The sequence below is a fragment of the Vicia villosa genome, linkage group LG1 (genome assembly GCF_029867415.1).
Source record: "Vicia villosa cultivar HV-30 ecotype Madison, WI linkage group LG1, Vvil1.0, whole genome shotgun sequence".
NCBI lineage: Eukaryota > Viridiplantae > Streptophyta > Magnoliopsida > Fabales > Fabaceae > Vicia > Vicia villosa.
In genome coordinates, this window is record NC_081180.1 from 108,470,267 (window position 1) to 108,490,600 (window position 20,334).

General features: G+C 38.1%; 1 protein-coding gene across 1 annotated transcript; it reads left to right on the top strand.

Annotated features, from left to right (window-relative positions):
• Nucleotides 1–8,657: 8,657 nt before the first annotated feature.
• LOC131651139 (uncharacterized) lies at nt 8,658–12,977 on the top strand (the record flags this gene model as incomplete). Its single annotated transcript, XM_058920808.1, has 2 exons — nt 8,658–8,723; nt 12,069–12,977. Coding segments are annotated over exons 1-2 (975 nt in total), but the record flags the coding sequence as incomplete, so codon positions are not given.
• Between the last annotated feature and the right edge of the window lie 7,357 nt (nt 12,978–20,334).

The following is a 20,334-nucleotide window of genomic DNA, read 5'->3' on the forward strand; positions in this document are numbered from 1 at the left end:
GAAAGACAAAAACTGGTGCAACAAAACAGAAATTCAAGTGTGCCTCCACTTAACACCTACACTACTCATTTACAGAAAAACAGAAAAATAAAACCGTTGGGGTGCCTCCCAACAAGCGCTCGTTTTACGTCGTTAGCTCGACACCTTTTATTTTTTTCGCGAATGGTAAGAAACTTCCTTGCGGTACGGCAATGCTTTCGCCTCAAACGGCACCTAAAGAAAACGTCTTGCCCAAACACTTAACAAACGAATCAAAAGTAAAAGTATATACAAGTATGTGTAAAAACATAATATACATAAAACACAATATTTACAAAATCCTTAATTGGCTAAACAAATTGAAAAGTGAAGATTTAGAGTTTACGAACTATCCGAGTTCAATATGTTTAGCCAACTTCACCTTGCTAAATAGCAAAAGTAAAGAGGAACAAAATCAAACAAACAAACATGTATAAGTATGAAAATATAAACATGTATCAAAATAAGAAAATATATAAGTATGAGAATATGCACAAAATATACGATATTCACAAAACTCAAAAACAAAGAAACTATCGCAATGCAAATTCAATAAAAACACCAATCCCCGGCAACGGCGCCATTTTGTTGAAGCGATATAGCGGCAAGCAACAAAATATTTGGAAATATTTATCCGGGAATTTATCGTGTCCACAGAGATTAGTGCTAATGAACTTTCGTTCGACGGATTCTTAGTTCTTGAGTTCGGGTTAAAATGGGTTTTAAGTAAACAAGGAAAACATAACATATGAACATAAAATAAATGCATTCTTGATAGAGAATAGCTTATCTGGTTTGAATCTAAACTACTCCTCACAAACTTAGATTTATCACTCCGCCGTACTCAATCTACAATACTCATCAGAATCACCACATATCCCTCACATCAATGTCCATGTCTGCAACACTGACGGGAATTCAACTATATTGCTCTTTCGACGATGTCTCAACCGATCGAACAACACAGAGACATTAAACTCAGATATTATGTGGATGTTAACCCCAATCCTATGTCTAGAATCAAAAGCTAACAGATATCCCCCTAATCAAGATTTGTGATGTCTATTTCTACAACAACACAAATCCAAAACATTTAAGCAAAAAGATCAAGGAAACACCGATTAAGATTTGTAAAGCAAACTTTATACAACTAGTAAAAAGAGTAACAAACATCCATGGGTTTAGAGTATTTACATACAAACTCACCAAAAGAGAAATACAAAGAGAAGAGAAGAAGAGGAACCAAACATTTCTTGGTTTGTCAACACCAATCGATGAGAAATTCGACCTCCAATCATCAAGATGCATGCTCCATTGTTGTTTTCAAACTCTCCCTACTCAAAAATGGTTGTGATGACTTTGGGAACAAATACCCCAAAGCATAACCCTAAAAAATGTGATTTTTCCCTATTTAATGACTTTCCAAACCGCCCAGACCGCGCTTAGCGCGCAAATCCGCGCTTAGCCCGCTCAACAGAAAATTGAAATCCTATTTTGGCCATATCTTGAGAACCGTAACTCCGATTTACGCCCGGTTCGAAGCGTTGGAAAGCTTATTTCATGCTCTATCTAACAATGACAACATATCAACCAAATTGGTGAATTATTATTATTTGGTTTTGAGCTTTATTCGCCGAATGAATTGATTCCGCCGCTCAAAATCGCGCGTTTGAAGCCGTGTCTTCGCCACGTTATTGCTCATGCTCCAAATACGCCTCAATACCTACAAAATGAATAGAAAACTATCAAAAAGTATAAAAGTATACGAAGATACATCTATTCACAAAGTATACGTATTTATACACAAAACGGGGTATTATTCGAACGGTATTAACAAAAAGTATCGATAAGTGCCACTATTTACAAACACAAAATAACTACATTTTGACACTTAACAACTCTCCCCAACTTGAATTTGTTTATCCTCAAACAAGGCCAAACACTCAAATCTCAAAAGTTAAAATCAAAGAATCAAGAATCAACAAGATTAGGAAAAACGAAACAATTGTACGGTTCAAACAAAAACGTACCAACAAAGTAAATACTTACCACAATCCTACAATGACAACATGAAAAAGAAACGAATCCTAAGTACAAAAATCATACAAAACATTTTAAAACAAAACAAGCTCAATCACGAATCACGCCTAGCAAAACTTCATCGGTAGATGAAAAACACCGAAAGGTGAGGACTTTGACACACACCCGACAAACTTGCAAACAATAGACAAAACTATGCGTTCATCCAAAAATAGTATCGAAAACGCAACGACACGAATCACAAGGGCTTTAAAGGTTGTAATGTGGCTCGGTTAACAATCAAGTGATAATTCATAAAGCTAATTGAAACAAAAACTTGCCTAAACCTAAGAGAGTAATTACTTCCACAAAGTTTCAAACAAAGGAATTTCAATCAAACTTTCTTCTTCATCACATGTTTCACACCAAACACAATACTTATTAACACAATCTTATTCCAAACTCTTTTTGTTATTTTATTTTTCAAACTTTTTCTCTTTTTTCTTTCTTTTTCTTTCTTTTTCACATTTTTTTCTTTTTCTTTCCTTTCCTCAACCTCACATCAATCACAACATAAGCAAGCAAACATCCTCTCCCCAACTTGAATTCAACCACAACATAAAGTGAATACTCCCTACTTTCTAAGGCAAGGTAAAAATTAAAACTATAAATCATAGTTGAGGATTCAAGAAAACAAAGAATCAACATCCATAAACAATTGAAAACCAAACGCTCATAGACAAGCATTAAGAAAAAACAATATGGACATGGACAAAAAAGCTCAAAGGGGGTTACTAATGCTCACACTCTCACAAGGTGAACTGATATTTGGCTATGGTAGTTGTGCTCAAAATCAAACAAATGCCTTGATCACTTTCGTGCATTCACAAAATCAATACAAACGATAGATTAAACATAATAATATCCAGTTAAAACAAGAAATGACGGTCACTCGCATATGTATACAATGGAAAGCCACCTCACATTTATGATAAAAAGGGAAAACTAATGTGATTCAAGTCATGAGCAAGTTATGCAAAAAGAATGAATAATATGAAAATTGTACAAATGAAAAGTCTCCTAAACATGTTATGCTATAGAAAGCGATAAACGAGTACCTTGCTATGTACAAATTCGAACAATCATTACCGCATAATTGGCATGTTGAATCAATCAAAATTGAAGAATTACCAAATTTGACTTCAAGTAATCGAGCCAAAATTTGAGTCTAAACAACAACAAAAGAATTAAAATTATAACTATAAAATACAATACTATAAAGCCTTGGTGTAAGTGGGAAAAAGGCGAGGCAAATGAATCATTAAAAAGAATTCATTGGCCAAAAGCTACAGACCGCGCTAAGCGCGCTACACCAGAAAGACAAAAACGGGTGCAACAAAACAGAAATTCAAGTGTGCCTCCACTTAACACCTACACTACTCATTTACAGAAAAACAGAAAAATAAAACCGTTGGGGTGCTGTCGCGGGCGAAAAATCGTTTTGTTCCTCTTTTTTGTGGGATGAGACACCTGATGCCTTCTTTGGGCTCGAGTGCTCATAAAAATGATTTTTCTTTTGTACCGACCAAACTTTTTATTATTTCCAAAGGAGGAAAAGGAAAAAAGCTGCAATAACCTAAAAGTGGGGGGAGATCTTGGGTAAGAGGGTTGGTTATACGAAGGGAAGGTATTAGCACCCAACGTATCTATAGTACTCTATAGGTTTCTTTGCTTTGTTTTTCATTCCATGTTATTGAGAGGTTCTTGTGAAATAGGTGGGATCTAAGGTGTTTGTTTGATTATGCTCGCAAAGATCATCGCGATCCTCTGCATACATATCCCCTAGAGGGAATCAGAGCATCTGTAGCTCGCAGTCTACGGGTGCTAAGGTTTGAATGGTTTTTTTGTTTTGTTTTGCTCGCCAAGGATCGACCTTGTGCCTACGTATTCTCAAAGGGATGTTGAGAAAGTCAGAGCAATCGTAGTTCCCACTTATGCTAGTGGAAGCAAAGGAAAATAGACAAATGTCGTCTAAATGCTAGATGTATCTAATCTATATCATCACATACATCTGTTTGTTTTTGTTTGAAAATCTTTTCATTATAAGCCCGGGGCCATGCCACTTAGGGTGCTTAGAATGATAAAGATGTTTTTGTGTTTAACCAGCCTTGTGGCAAAAGTTTCAATGAAGTCAGCCTTGTGACAAAAACTTTGATTAATCAGCCAGCCTTGTGGCAAAAGTTTCAATGAAGTCAGCCTTGTGACAAAAACTTTGATTAATCATCCAGTACGGTGGTAAAACAGTTTGATTGATTAGCCAGCCTTGTGGCAAAAAGTTTGATTGATTAGCCAGACTTGTGGCAAAAAAGTTTGATTGATTGATTGTTTGTGATGATATAGAAGAGATACTCCTAGCATAGAGATGATAAATGTCTAATCTCCTAGGGTATTTGATTTGGATATTGGGGATGCTTATAAGAAGCCCGTGGGTCCTTGTACGAAGCCCAAGAGGAGGCTATCCGAGGGTCCTTGCATTGTAAGCCCAAGAGGAGGCTATGGGAGGGACAATCCAGGGTCCTTGCATTGTAAGCCCAAGAGGAGGCTATGGGAGGGTCACTCGTTTGTACAAAGCCCAAGGGGAGGCGTGGTATAGTTGGTTTGAGCTCTTAGAGCGATTTCACCGGGAAACCATACTCTATGTCCTAACCTAAACTAGTGGAGATTCTTTGCACGAAGCCCAATAGGAGGCTATGGGGAACCTAGTGTTGTACTAAGTTGAACAAGTATATAACACAATCACAAGTATGAACAAGTACGAACAAACATGAACAGGTATGAACAATTATATATATGACAAAGTGTGTGTATATAATGGAGTTTATGAAGGAAATATACCTGTAAGCATGATCCATTTGTATACACAGGGCTCGGGACTCACATTCGGGGAGAGGTCCACTTGAATTTATTCAAAGCTATGTAAACAGGTATTTACAAAGGGCTTGGGACTTATACCTACATGGAGGCCCATGATATTTTTGGGAAGATTTAAAGAAACCTTCATTTTTGGTTTGTATTTCAAAGTTAAAAAACAACTGATCGAGATATGTACAAAAGGCGTACAATGAAATACCTAATTTCATGTACTGGAGTGGGTATGTACAAAAGGGCTTGGGGCTTATACCTACATGGAGGCCCATGGTATATTGTATAAAACACGGTTAATTGTTTTATTTACAGACGCGAGGTTTAAAAAAAACCGTTTGAAAGTTTGTTTTGAAAGAGTTTTCTGTACAAAGAAAAACTGTATAAAAGGAAAAAGGAGTGGGTCTTATACTCTCTAATATTCGAGAGGCCCCTGTTTTATTTTCATAAAACAGGGTGGATGGTTTTGAAAATGATTTGAATGTTTTTGAAAATTGTTTGAAAAGATTTTATTTTGAAAAAAAAAATTTATTGTTAAAAAAACTGTACAAAAAGAAAAGAAATGGGACTTACACTCTCTAATATTCGAGAGGCCCCACTTCGTTTTGAAAATCAATTGATCAATTAAAAAGATTTAATCAAAAAGAAGTGGTTTATTATTTTGAAAATGAGTTGAAATGATTTGAAAGTGAATTGATTACTGTTGTGAAAACAGTTGATTGAGTTTTAGGCTTACCTCGAAGAATGAGAAAATTGGATTTCTAAGTTTGAGGTGTTACCGTGATCTTCAAGTGATATGCTTGGAATAAATTAGGATCTCAACAGATATTAAGCATCCACACCAGCAGAATAGAACGTCGGATAAGCTCACAGCTTACAACATTCTTTGATCATCCAGTAATTGTTTATGGATTTCTACAGCAAATGGAAGACCAAACAAAACAGACAAATCCAAAAGACAACAGAGAAATAATCTCGAAGTCTCGGATGAAGTTAGAAAATTCAAGTGAAATGTGCAACAGTAATCAATTAGAAATTTAAATGATTAACTACACAAAATAATATGAAAATATCAAATCCAAATAAGAATTAATTCTAAAAGAAGATATTTTTTTTTGTGGTTTTTTTCATGAAAGAAGAAAATATTTAGAAACATAAATATAAGTATGCATCTAATATATTTTTTGGGATTTTTTTTTTAATAAGGATTAGAATAAAAACTAAATCTTATAATTAAAAAACAAAAGCCTTTTTTATGAGAAATATTTTCATAAAAGAAAAACCAAATAGATAGTTAAAAAAAACTAGTAATTGGGCCAGAAGCTTGAAATTTCGGATGGGGGTGCAGCCCAAATGACTCATAGTAAAAAATAAATAAAAGGAAATGGACCGGGTCGGGTCAAACCCGGATCCACCCATCTGTTACTACACAATTGAGTTGAGGAAAGCCCTAGGAACAACACACAAGAGGCGCTCTTGTTCCTCACTAGTTCTCACGCTCTCTCTGTGAAGCTCAACCACAAACTCTCGACTGCTCTCTTCCACGGAGGTCGACGGAATAACAACATGTGGCAACTTCCTCTCTCAATCTCTCGCAAACAATCGGTAAGGGAAAATCCTCCCCTTTTCCATCGATTTGTTCGAAACAGTAACAACAACAGAGAAGCTTTTTTTTTTCTCAAATTCGTGATGCTCTCTCTCTTGTTTTCTCTCGCTAAAACGAAATCACCAGCAAAAACCTCTCTCGGTTTGCTCTTCTCATGGCAACAACAACACTTCAATCTCTCTCGGTGGCCTTACTCTCACTGTGAACGACAATAACAACAAGGAAGCTTCTCAAAGTCATGGAATTCTCTCTCGATTCTTACTATCGTTGAAGAACGACAATAACGACTCAACCTCTCTCTGAGTCTCTCTTCACTCGCGGTAACAACAACAAAACGATGCTCTTTTTTTCTTTTTTTCTTTTTCTGTGAACGAACAATAACTGTGCTTGCTCTCTCTTGATGAACAAACAGTAATAACAACGCTCAGTTAGGTTCTCTTTCTGTTTCGATTTTGCCCGCGGTGAACAAAAGCTTCTGGCCTCTTTGTTTGAAGACAAACTCAAGGTTTGTTTTTCAATTTCGTTCTCATGGTACCAGCAAGTTTTTATGACATAGCAATAATAACATATGCTCTCTGTTTTTTACTTTCAGTGATGCACAAGAACATATTTGCGGTAAAAATTAACAGTGATATTGAGAGTGAAAATAGAAGCTACTTACTTGCGGCAAGGAGGTGTTTGCCGGATTATTCATCGAGGTAAGCTTCTGGTTCCATGCGCTTCTGAGTTATTGTTTGTTATATCTGAACCGTGAGTTTGTTGTTGCTGAATTTTTGCTTCTGAATTATTGTTATGATGCCGAACTGTTGCAAATTGTTACTGTTGCTGAATTTTGTTTAGTTATTGTTGTTGCAACTGTGTTTGTTTTTTAGCTTACAGCAACAATAATTCAACTTCTATGCTTTCAATTTTCAGTTATGCACAATAATAACATATTTACAAGAATGATTTAACAATAATATTGAGCATGAGGATGAATACAACTTACCTACGGCGAGGAGGTGTTCGCCGGTTTATTGTTGAGGTACACCTTGAATTCTTTATTGTTACTAACAACCTTGAATTGTTACTAACAATTTCCCTAACAACTTTGCTTGTTGTTGTAGGATCCTTTGATGAAGATGAAGCCACCTCTTTGGATATTAGGGAGACTCTTTGGATATTAGGGAGACTTGAAGATGGACTTCAAGTTGGAAGCTTGAAGATGAAGATCTTCAAGTGAGGTATGAAGAACTACCTCTCCCTTCTTTGTAACTATGGAACTTTGTAACTTGGAAAAAAAAGAGAGAAGTGAGAAAGCTAGTAGTATAGTAGCTTTTGTGTGATTTGCAATGAAGAGAACACTCCTATTTATAGGAAAAGCTTAGGATGTGTTTGGCAATTTGGTGAACTTGATTCAATCATTGCAAGATAAGAAAAAGAATAAGAATATTCTTTATGAGATTTTTCTCTTGCAAGTGGACATGAAATATCTTTGATTCCTTTTTGAATTATTTCTTTTTTTGAATTATTTCTTTTGCTAAATACACACCCTTTTTGTTTTGACTTGGGCTTTTGAATATTTTGTTGAACTTTTTGCTAATCTCACCCTTCTTGTTTCTTTTTCCATGTGACATGAGCATTCTTGATGAAAGCATGAAGAAATTCGATTTTGAAGAATGAAGACTTTGAAGATTGAAGAATTCAAGAAAGCATTGCATTTTCTTTCTTTTCTTGTAATTCCAATTTATTCCAACTTTAGATTGTATGAACTTTGAATGGAATTTTGAAATGATGCAATTCTTGAACTTTAGATAAAGTTCCTTTGTAATTCATTTGTTCCATGCAAAAAACATCATTTGTAAATGCTTGAATTTCTCTTTAGAACTTGAATGAAATTGTTATTCAAGCATGAAGCTTTGAATTATTCTTGAATGATCTTGAATCGAATTTGAATTCCTTTTGAATAGAAAATGATAGGAAATCCTTTGAATTTTAGGCCTTGAAACATGTTCTTGCCATCATGGATCTTTGAAATAATATTGAACTTGAAATTCTTGAATTCATGATCTTAGAACCATACTTGAAGCAATTCTTTCAAAATAAACTCAAAATGGATAATGTCTTCTCTTTTTTTTTTGCAAACCTTGAAGAAATCCTTATGGATGATTTCGAACCTGTTCTAAATTCCAAGCAATCCATGTGAAACACTTTCTTTCATCAATGACAAATCCATATGCCAATTCCTTGAACAAATTCCAAACTAATCTCTTGAATCGCACAAATTGAAAATGGCACACTTCAAATGAACACGAAATTATCTTGCAATGAACGAGTGAATGAATGAAGAATCATAATTTGGTTGATTCAAAACTTCAAAAGTCATGGTTGACCAAAATTCCCCAAAAGTCAATGGTGATCTTGTACAGTTGACTTTTTCAGACGAATCGCGTTTCTGGAGATTTCAAATGAAACAGGCTATCCTCACCAAATGAATGGTATGAATGGATCACATTGAGGTATTAGAGGATATTGAGCCATGGTTTGAGTTGTGGCACCATGTCCTGATTAAAAAGTCAGTTGTTCAGTGAATTAGGTCAAAAACCCTAATTGTCGACCTGATGAAATTGATGACTGTGGATCTTGAATTGAGATGTAATTTCCATTGGATGTTGTCATAGGGATTATTTGAGGATGATTGATGTAACACTCTATCTATTTTCATAATTTAATTTAATTAATTTAAATAAATTATGGGGAATTATTTGGAATTATGGAAGACTATGAGGAATTAAGCAATTGGGCTTGTGTTGTAGTTAGTAAAGAGAGGGTGCATTGGTAGGCCCTATTACTAATTAAAATAAGTTTATTTCAATTTTAATAAAATAGGAGGAGTTGTGGAATAGAGAGGGTTACAGCATTTTGGGAAAAAAAGAGTCTGAACGTGAAAAGAGAAGAGGAGTGGAGAAGGCGACGCGAGGAAGAACGAAGAATCAACCTTCAGGTAAGGGGGGACTCTTCCGTTTATCTTCTATTATGGGATTATAGGTAGTATGATAGAATTTGATCGTGTTATTCGGATCAATTGGGTTGTGCTTAGGTTGTAGAAATGTTAGGTTTTGGGAGGATTGATGCATAATGATTATATTGATCATGTATTGGTGATAATTGGATGGTTGAATGTATTATAATGTGTTATAATATGTGTTATTTCACTGTATGCGAAATCTGGTTGGAATGAGATTTGTATGGTAGTGATTCGGTGAAAAGGGGGACGAAATCGCAGGCTGTTTTCTGCTATTCGGAGTGCAGGAAATCGCCAGTTCGCGCCGCGTCCAGGAGTTGGCGCCGCGAACTGCTTGGCAAAAGGCCAGGAAGTTTTGTTATGCTCAGTACGCGCCGCGAGAGTATGGTTGCGCCGCGAAGGCGTAGTTTCTTCTCGTTCCGCGCCGCGAAACCTTGTTTGCGCCGCGAAGGCGTAGTTTCGATTCGTTCCGCGCCGCGAACGTGTGTGGCGCCGCGTGCTGTTAGTTGTTGCGACAGGTCATTCTGGAAATGTTTAAAAATGTGTAACTTTTAAACCGTAAGCCGGATCTTGGTGCCGTTTCGAGCACAGTGAAGCTAATCAAATAATTTATACAATCAAATGGTGTTTTGAGCTGTGGTTTGAATCATTTTAAAAAAAACAATCGATCTTATTTGTTGTGGTGGGATATGCTTATAGGTACACTAACGAATGTCTTACCTGTATGATGTTGTGGTTATAACTGGTGTTTATTATACATGTATTGTTGGTATGAAATATGTGTTTTACTGATGATTATGACATTGATCGATGTATGTGGGTGATGAGCATGTTATGGTTGATGCATGCATTCATAATCATTTGTGGCTGGTCCTTGACGATGGTGGATCAGTAGTAGCTAATTCCCATTGTGTGGAATTAGTGAGTGGGTGTTGCCGTATCCTTGACGATGGTGGGTCGGTGAGTTGGGTTATCCCAGATTTTGGTACCACATGCATGTAGTTGCATTGCATTAGGCTGTTTTGATGTTATAACATGAATGGAAGATTGTCCAATGTTATAATATGTGTTAATTTGGTTGTTTGCTTACTGATTGTATGTTTTGAATCTGATCATAACTGTAATTGGGTGAATTGCATGTGAAATGATATTTTATTATCTATATCTTATAACATTAGTTAAATGTGAATGAGACTCACCCTTACTGTTGTTATTTTTCAGATTAAGGAGTAGCTCTCGTACTTGGTGAGGATTAGCTCGTCAAGTAGTTCGTTAGAGTCAGTTGGGTCCGTGTCATGCTCTGGTCGTGTAACACTGGGGGCGTCGTTTAGAGTTACTTGTTAAACTTTTGTTTTGGATGGATTTTATGTTAACGCCTTAAGTCTGTGACTTGGCTGTTTGTTATTCAGATGTTAAAGATAATTCCGCTGTGTTAAACATGATGATCTGAATAAATTTGATTGACGTTCTCTTTTATGGCATGACATGAGTATTATTGTTTAATTATTTGGAAGTTGTAATGCCCTTTTTCATGTTTACTCTGATTATTATTTATTATTTATGCGGGGTATTAGAAGGGTGTTACAATAGTGGTATCAGAGCATTGTCGGTCGTTTAAGTCAGAGTCTTAGTGTCGGTTAATCCCTCGTATACGATTAGTGTAAGGTTGACACTGTCGATACTTCTTGTTCTAATAGATATTGTTTGATATTTAGCAGAACAATGGCCGGAAGAGGAGGAAGAAACGATGATGCTATCGCTGAGGCTCTGGGCATGATTGCTGGTGTGCTGGGAGGGAATGCCAATGGAGCTGGAATTGGTGCTGACAGGCAGCTGAATAGTTTTCAGAGGAACAACCCTCCGTTGTTCAAAGGCACTCACGATCCCGAAGGCGCCCAGAAGTGGTTGAAAGAGATTGAAAGGATCTTCCGGGTGACTGATTGTGACGAAAATCTGAAGGTGAGATATGGGACTCACATGCTGTCTGAAGAAGCCGATGATTGGTGGATGGCTAGTAGGGACGAACTGCAAGCTGCAGGTGTTGCAATCACTTGGGCTGTGTTCAAGAGAGAATTCTTGCGGAGGTACTTTCCTGAGGATGTTAGAGGCAGGAAAGAGATTGAATTTTTGGAGCTGACACAAGGTAACATGACTGTGCCGGAGTATGCGTCTAAGTTTGTGGAGCTAGCAAAGTATTATGTCCACTACAATAATGATGAGGCTAGTGAATTCTCGAAGTGTGTTAAGTTTGAGAATGGTCTCTGCGATGAGATTAAACAGGGTATCAGATACCAGAGGATTCGCAGGTTTGTCGATTTGGTTGACTGCAGCCGAATCTTTGAAGAGGACAATATTAAGCTGAAGTCGTCGCACTCTCGCGAGTTAGTCGACAGGAAAGGGAAAAAGCATATGGATCGTGGTAAGCCGTATGGTAAGGGTAACCAGAAGGCTGGAGGTTGGAAGAAGCCTAGTGGGGGAGACTCTAGTGCCCCTATCAAGTGCTTCAAGTGTGGAGAACCTGGACATCGCATTCACGAATGCAAGAGTGAGGAAAAGAAGTGCTATAGATGTGGGAAGGCAGGTCACATTGCTATTGAGTGCAAAGGGAACACTGTAACTTGTTTCAACTGCGGGGAAGAAGGTCATATCAGTCCTAAGTGTCCCAAGCCGAGGAAGAATCAAGCTGGTGGTAAGGTATTCGCCTTATCTGGTTCAGAGACTACTCCAGATGATCGGTTGATTAAAGGTACGTGTTTTATCCATGGCACTCCTTTAATTGCAATAATAGATACTGGGGCAACTCACTCATTTATTTCATTGGATTGTGTTAAACGACTGAATTTGGAAATATCTGAGATTAATGGAAGTATGGTCATTGACACTCCTGCGTCGGGTTCAGTGACTACTTCGTTCGCTTGTTTGAACTGTCCAATTGATATTTTTGGTAGAGAATTCGGAATGGACTTAGTGTGCCTTCCGTTGGAACAACTTGATGTTATCTTGGGTATGAATTGGTTGCAATTTAATCGGGTTCATATCAACTGTTTCACGAAAACGGTTATTTTCCCCGAAGATGTCATTGTCGAGGATTTAGCAATGACCGCTAGACAAGTGGATGAAGCCATGAAGGGCGGGGCCGCCGTGTTTATGTTGATTGCATCCATGGAAGTGAAGAAGAAAGCGGTGAGTAGTGATTTACCAGTAGTATGTGAATTTCCAGAAGTCTTTCCAGAAGATGTAAGAGAGTTACCGCCAGAGAGGGAGGTAGAGTTTGCTATTGAGTTAGTCCCTGGGACTAGTCCTGTGTCGATGGCGCCGTATCGTATGTCGGCATCTGAATTAGCAGAATTGAAGAGTCAACTGGAAGAGTTACTGGAAAAAGAATTCATTCGTCCTAGTGTGTCACCGTGGGGTGCACCGGTGTTACTAGTGAAGAAGAAAGAAGGTTCAATGAGGTTGTGTGTGGATTACAGACAACTCAACAAGGTCACTATCAAGAATCGGTATCCCTTGCCAAGGATTGATGACTTGATGGATCAACTAGTTGGGGCATGTGTGTTCAGCAAAATTGACTTGAGGTCGGGATATCATCAGATTCGGGTGAAGACGGACGATATTCAGAAAACAGCATTTAGAACGAGGTATGGTCATTACGAATATACAGTGATGCCATTTGGAGTAACCAATGCGCCGGGGGTTTTCATGGAGTATATGAATAGAATCTTCCATCCTTTTCTGGATCAGTTCGTAGTAGTATTCATTGATGATATTTTAATATATTCTAAGAATGAAAAAGAGCATGCGGATCATCTTAGAGTGGTATTGGAACTATTGAAGGAAAAGAAACTTTATGCGAAACTGTCAAAGTGTGAGTTCTGGTTAAACGAAGTGAGCTTTCTTGGGCATGTAATTTCTAAGGATGGTATTGCCGTTGACCCAACGAAAGTAGAAGCAGTGTCTCAGTGGGAAGCTCCGAGGTCAGTTTCCGAAATCCGTAGTTTCCTTGGTCTGGCGGGTTACTATAGAAAGTTCATTGAAGGTTTTTCAAAGTTAGCATTACCGTTAACTAAGTTGACTAGGAAGGGTCAAGCGTTTGTTTGGGATTCGAAATGTGAAGAAGGATTCCAAGAGTTGAAGAAGAGGTTGACTAGTGCGCCGATCTTGATTTTGCCGAATCCGGCGGAGTCTTTTGTTGTTTATTGTGATGCTTCGTTGTCAGGATTAGGAGGTGTACTGATGCAGAAACACAGGTAGTCGCTTATGCGTCGAGACAACTCAAGGTGCATGAGAGAAACTATCCGACTCATGACTTAGAGTTAGCAGCAGTGGTATTTGTGTTGAAGTTGTGGAGGCATTACCTATATGGTTCGAGGTTTGAAGTATTTAGTGATCACAAGAGTTTGAAGTACCTCTTTGACCAAAAAGAGTTGAATATGAGACAAAGAAGATGGTTAGAATTTCTCAAGGATTATGATTTTGAACTGAATTACCATCCGGGTAAAGCAAATGTTGTTGCCGATGCATTGAGTAGGAAGTCCTTGCATATATCTATGCTTATGGTGAGAGAATTGGATTTAATTGAGCAATTCCGAGATTTGAGTTTGGTATGTGAAGACACTCCTACCAGTGTTAAATTGGGTATGCTGAAGCTGACTAGTAGTATTCTGGAGGAAATCCGAGAAGGTCAGAAGACTGATGTAGAGTTGGTTGATAAGTTGGCTCTGATTAATCAAGATAAAGGAGGTGAATTCAGAATCGACGAGAATGGTATAATAAGGTTTGGTAATCGTGTTTGTGTTCCTGATGTTGCCGAATTGAGGAAGAGTATTCTTGAAGAAGGACATCGTAGCGGATTGAGTATTCATCCTGGTGCTACCAAGATGTATCACGATTTAAAGAAGCTGTTTTGGTGGCCTGGAATGAAAAAGGAAATAGCTGAATTTGTCTATGCTTGTCTGACTTGCCAGAAGTCGAAGATTGAGCATCAGAAACCGTATGGAGCTATGCAGCCGTTATTTATTCCAGAATGGAAGTGGGATAGTATATCTATGGATTTTGTTTCCGGTTTGCCGAGGACGGTGAAGAATTGTGAAGCTATTTGGGTTATTGTAGACAGGTTGACAAAGTCTGCCCATTTTATACCAATGAGAATGGATTACCCAATGGAGAAGCTGGCTCAATTGTATATTGAGAAGATAGTGAGTTTACATGGTATTCCTTCGAGTATTGTGTCGGATAGAGATCCAAGGTTTACATCCAGATTCTGGGAAAGTTTGCAGAAGGCTTTGGGTACTAAGCTGAGATTGAGTTCTGCTTATCATCCACAGACAGATGGACAGACAGAAAGAACTATTCAATCACTAGAAGATTTGTTGCGTGCTTGTGTGTTGGAAAAGGGCGGTGCTTGGGATAGTTATCTACCCTTGATCGAATTTACTTACAATAATAGTTTTCACTCGAGTATTGGTATGGCTCCGTTTGAAGCTTTGTATGGTCGGAAGTGTAGAACGCCTTTATGTTGGTACGAATCTGGCGAAAGTGCTGTGATTGGACCGGAAATTGTTCAGGAGACAACAGAAAGGATCAAGATGATTCAGGAGAAGATGAAGACGTCTCAGAGTCGTCAGAAGAGTTATCATGATAAAAGAAGGAGGACACTTGAATTTCAAGAAGGAGATCATGTGTTCTTGAGGGTGACTCCTACAACTGGTGTTGGTAGAGCACTGAAATCAAGGAAGTTGACTCCGCGATTCATTGGTCCGTTTCAAATTTCGGAGAGGGTGGGAGAAGTGGCGTATCGTATTGCGTTGCCACCGACGCTTGCGAATTTGCACGATGTATTCCACGTATCACAGTTGAGGAAGTACATTGCTGATCCATCTCATGTGATCCAAGTCGATGATGTACAGGTAAAAGATAATCTGACAGTTGAGACTTTGCCCATGAGGATTGAAGATCGAAAGGTGAAACAATTGCGTGGCAAGGAGATAGCGTTGGTCAGAGTAGCTTGGGGAGGACCAGCAGGTGGGAATGTGACTTGGGAACTGGAAAGTCAGATGAAGGATTCCTATCCAGATTTATTTGCCTAAGGTATGTTTTCGAGGACGAAAACTATTTAGTGGGGGAGAGTTGTAACACTCTATCTATTTTCATAATTTAATTTAATTAATTTAAATAAATTATGGGGAATTATTTGGAATTATGGAAGACTATGAGGAATTAAGCAATTGGGCTTGTGTTGTAGTTAGTAAAGAGAGGGTGCATTGGTAGGCCCTATTACTAATTAAAATAAGTTTATTTCAATTTTAATAAAATAGGAGGAGTTGTGGAATAGAGAGGGTTACAGCATTTTGGGAAAAAAAGAGTCTGAACGTGAAAAGAGAAGAGGAGTGGAGAAGGCGACGCGAGGAAGAACGAAGAATCAACCTTCAGGTAAGGGGGGACTCTTCCGTTTATCTTCTATTATGGGATTATAGGTAGTATGATAGAATTTGATCGTGTTATTCGGATCAATTGGGTTGTGCTTAGGTTGTAGAAATGTTAGGTTTTGGGAGGATTGATGCATAATGATTATATTGATCATGTATTGGTGATAATTGGATGGTTGAATGTATTATAATGTGTTATAATATGTGTTATTTCACTGTATGCGAAATCTGGTTGGAATGAGATTTGTATGGTAGTGATTCGGTGAAAAGGGGGACGAAATCGCAGGCTGTTTTCTGCTATTCGGAGTGCAGGAAATCGCCAGTTCGCGCCGCGTCCAGGAGTTGGCGCCGCGAACTGCTTGGCAAAAGGCCAGGAAGTTTTGTTATGCTCAGTACGCGCCGCGAGAGTATGGTCGCGCCGCGAAGGCGTAGTTTCTTCTCGTTCCGCGCCGCGAAACCTTGTTTGCGCCGCGAAGGCGTAGTTTCGATTCGTTCCGCGCCGCGAACGTGTGTGGCGCCGCGTGCTGTTAGTTGTTGCGACAGGTCATTCTGGAAATGTTTAAAAATGTGTAACTTTTAAACCGTAAGCCGGATCTTGGTGCCGTTTCGAGCACAGTGAAGCTAATCAAATAATTTATACAATCAAATGGTGTTTTGAGCTGTGGTTTGAATCATTTTAAAAAAAACAATCGATCTTATTTGTTGTGGTGGGATATGCTTATAGGTACACTAACGAATGTCTTACCTGTATGATGTTGTGGTTATAACTGGTGTTTATTATACATGTATTGTTGGTATGAAATATGTGTTTTACTGATGATTATGACATTGATCGATGTATGTGGGTGATGAGCATGTTATGGTTGATGCATGCATTCATAATCATTTGTGGCTGGTCCTTGACGATGGTGGATCAGTAGTAGCTAATTCCCATTGTGTGGAATTAGTGAGTGGGTGTTGCCGTATCCTTGACGATGGTGGGTCGGTGAGTTGGGTTATCCCAGATTTTGGTACCACATGCATGTAGTTGCATTGCATTAGGTTGTTTTGATGTTATAACATGAATGGAAGATTGTCCAATGTTATAATATGTGTTAATTTGGTTGTTTGCTTACTGATTGTATGTTTTGAATCTGATCATAACTGTAATTGGGTGAATTGCATGTGAAATGATATTTTATTATCTATATCTTATAACATTAGTTAAATGTGAATGAGACTCACCCTTACTGTTGTTATTTTTCAGATTAAGGAGTAGCTCTCGTACTTGGTGAGGATTAGCTCGTCAAGTAGTTTGTTAGAGTCAGTTGGGTCCGTGTCATGCTCTGGTCGTGTAACACTGGGGGCGTCGTTTAGAGTTACTTGTTAAACTTTTGTTTTGGATGGATTTTATGTTAACGCCTTAAGTCTGTGACTTGGCTGTTTGTTATTCAGATGTTAAAGATAATTCCGCTGTGTTAAACATGATGATCTGAATAAATTTGATTGACGTTCTCTTTTATGGCATGACATGAGTATTATTGTTTAATTATTTGGAAGTTGTAATGCCCTTTTTCATGTTTACTCTGATTATTATTTATTATTTATGCGGGGTATTAGAAGGGTGTTACAATTGAAACCTTTGATTGACTTCCTGGGGGTTTTTAGGGTTTCCCAAATGTGATCCCTGATTTCAGTCCCTGATAGTTCAAAACCCTGATCTGAGGATTTGTCTGATCAATCTTTGTGTAGGAGATGTTATGAGCCAATGGATTAGGTCAAAAATGATGCACTGGGAGTCTTGAGGTCATGTCCCAAGTCATTAGGTCAAATCCTGAGCAAAAGTCAAGAGTATGCTATCTTCAAGCAAAACCCTAATCTGGTTGGTTCAGAGCCTTTGAGCTTGTTGAAATGAATCTCTGAGGACCAAATGTTGATTGTTGATGAAGATAGTTCATTTGAGATGAAGGGAGAACAAAACCCTAATTGACTGTTTCTTGCACTGATGAGTGATCTCTTGATTAAACCCTGCTGAGTACAAGTAACAAACACAAGCTATGCAATTTGTTAGAGATGCAAATGATGCATATGCAATGATATGAGGTGGTATCTTAGGTTAAAAATTGCGGTATGACAGATGCCCCTATTTAAGTTTCTTCAACCTGAGACATGAAGATTGAAAATCTTTATTTTGATAGGGTGGAAGAGACTTAAATATCAGAAGACGCAAATTTTGGACCTAAGATACCAAAATTGCGAATGATGCGAGGATATCTTTACCGAGGGATATCAAACTGACTCCACTGGGGAAAAGAGATCGGGAAGGATGTCTCAATCCGTTTTAGGAAGAGAATCCGCTTTGTCTCTTTTTTTCGGGAAAGCAAGTGTATGCTTCACCGGGGAATGATAGCTTTGTAAGGAAAGCTTACCTATCGACATTATCGACTATCAGCATGGGGATAGACTTGTTTAATAATGCGAAGGTGAAAGGTATGATACTTTGTTACCGACTACCAGCATGGTGATAGACTCGACAAGGTAAAAAGAGTTTCAAAGGTTCGGTTAATATTACCGACTATCAGCCTTGTGATAGACATGTTAAATAATATAACCAGAACAAAAGGGTTACCGACTACCAGCCTCGTGATAGTGGTTTTGAAGACATGATCAATTATCAGCCGAGTGATAAAATGATCCTGGAGACTTTGCTAGGGAAATTACTGGTTATTCAGCCTTGTGAACAGTAATAAGGCCCTGATTGTCAAATGGTCTTCATGATTGATTTCCTTGAGAGGAAAAAGCTTTTGAAAGAGACACAAGCTGCTCGGATGATGAGACTATTGCTTATTGTCTTTTTTTCACGACTCTATTTGAGGAATCGGAACTTGAATCTCTGGTATAGACAAGGTTCTAACCAAGAATGAATTGGAAAGAGACAGTGAAACAAGACTTTGTACCCATGAGGAATGAACTCGAATGGGTATTTTCTCCTTTGTTTTGAGAGGAGAAACTAAAGCAACCTTCTTCCACGAGAAATGATCTCAGTGGGGAATTGGAGAAAGAAGAAGTTATTTCTGCTTATGGGTGACGACCTACTTGAGAGATGACACGCCCATATCTGTTTTTTCTTTTTTTTTTGCTTTTTTCTCTCTTTTTTTTCTTTACTTTTTTACTTTTTTCTTCACTTTTTTGGGATAGATATATCCTGAACAAACGATTATTGAAAAATGCAAGAACGCATAAATGATGCAAATATGTATGAATGATGAATGTCATGAATGTAGCATGCATGCTAACGATACTGACAGACAAGGAAGTATATACTGGAGAAGGACCGACGTCGCAATACAACCAGATACTTGGCCAATGTTCTTCAACACGGTGTAGACAACACAGGTGATGAATGGTGTTGCATGTTTTAAACTTCTCTGGGGAAGATAAACATCTTTTCTCATTGAGATGGAAGAACCTCCTCACTGGAGATGGAAAATCTTCGTCACTGGGGATAAAAGACCTTCTTCACTTGGGATAGAAGAGCTTCTTCACTGGGGATAGAAGAGCTTCTTTACCTCGAGGGATAATTGCTTCAAGAATTCTTTTCTGGGACAAGAATACCGTTGTCTCAACAATTTTTCAGGGAGAATCCTTTTGTTCATCCTGTGGAGACGACTGCTGATGTTCCTTCCGTTGTTCACCACTCAAAGGAAAATTTCGCTTTTATTTTGAAAAAGAAAAGTGAAGTAAATTCATTTAAAACTTATTTTTTCTTTTTTGTTTCAAAAGTGAATAACACAATTAAAGCGTCATTTTGCAAGCTGAAAGAAATTAAAGATTGCAAACAAATGGGCACAAGGCTCAAATTTATTTAATAGGATGGAAATCCGCTAAAGGCGTGATTCCATGGAGTATTTACAAAAGTTAGAAATGGTAATTATGCGGAAAAGGCTACATTGAAAGCAATAACCACTATTCCCCCTAACAACTTTGAGTTCCAACTGTGCTTGTCGCTTCAGATTGGCGGTGATTTGATTGAAGATCCTTTGATGAAGTACAGACTCTTCAGGTGACGAAGTATGGACTGATGCAGTTACTTTGTCATAAATCCTTAATTTTTGCCTAGATTGCCCTTTCAGGTTTTCAATCTACCAGGATGCATTTTTTCTGTTTATTGTCTCTAATTTTTGCCTGGACCGCCCTTTTGGGTTTTCAGTCCACCGAGACGCTCATTTTTGCCTAAGTCGCCCTTTGCGGGTTTTCGACTTACCGAGCTGTTCTTTTGTATTTTTTAGACAAAGTATTTCTTGACTGCATCAGCATTCACAGGATATGGGAGTTCATCACCATCCATGGTTGTAAGA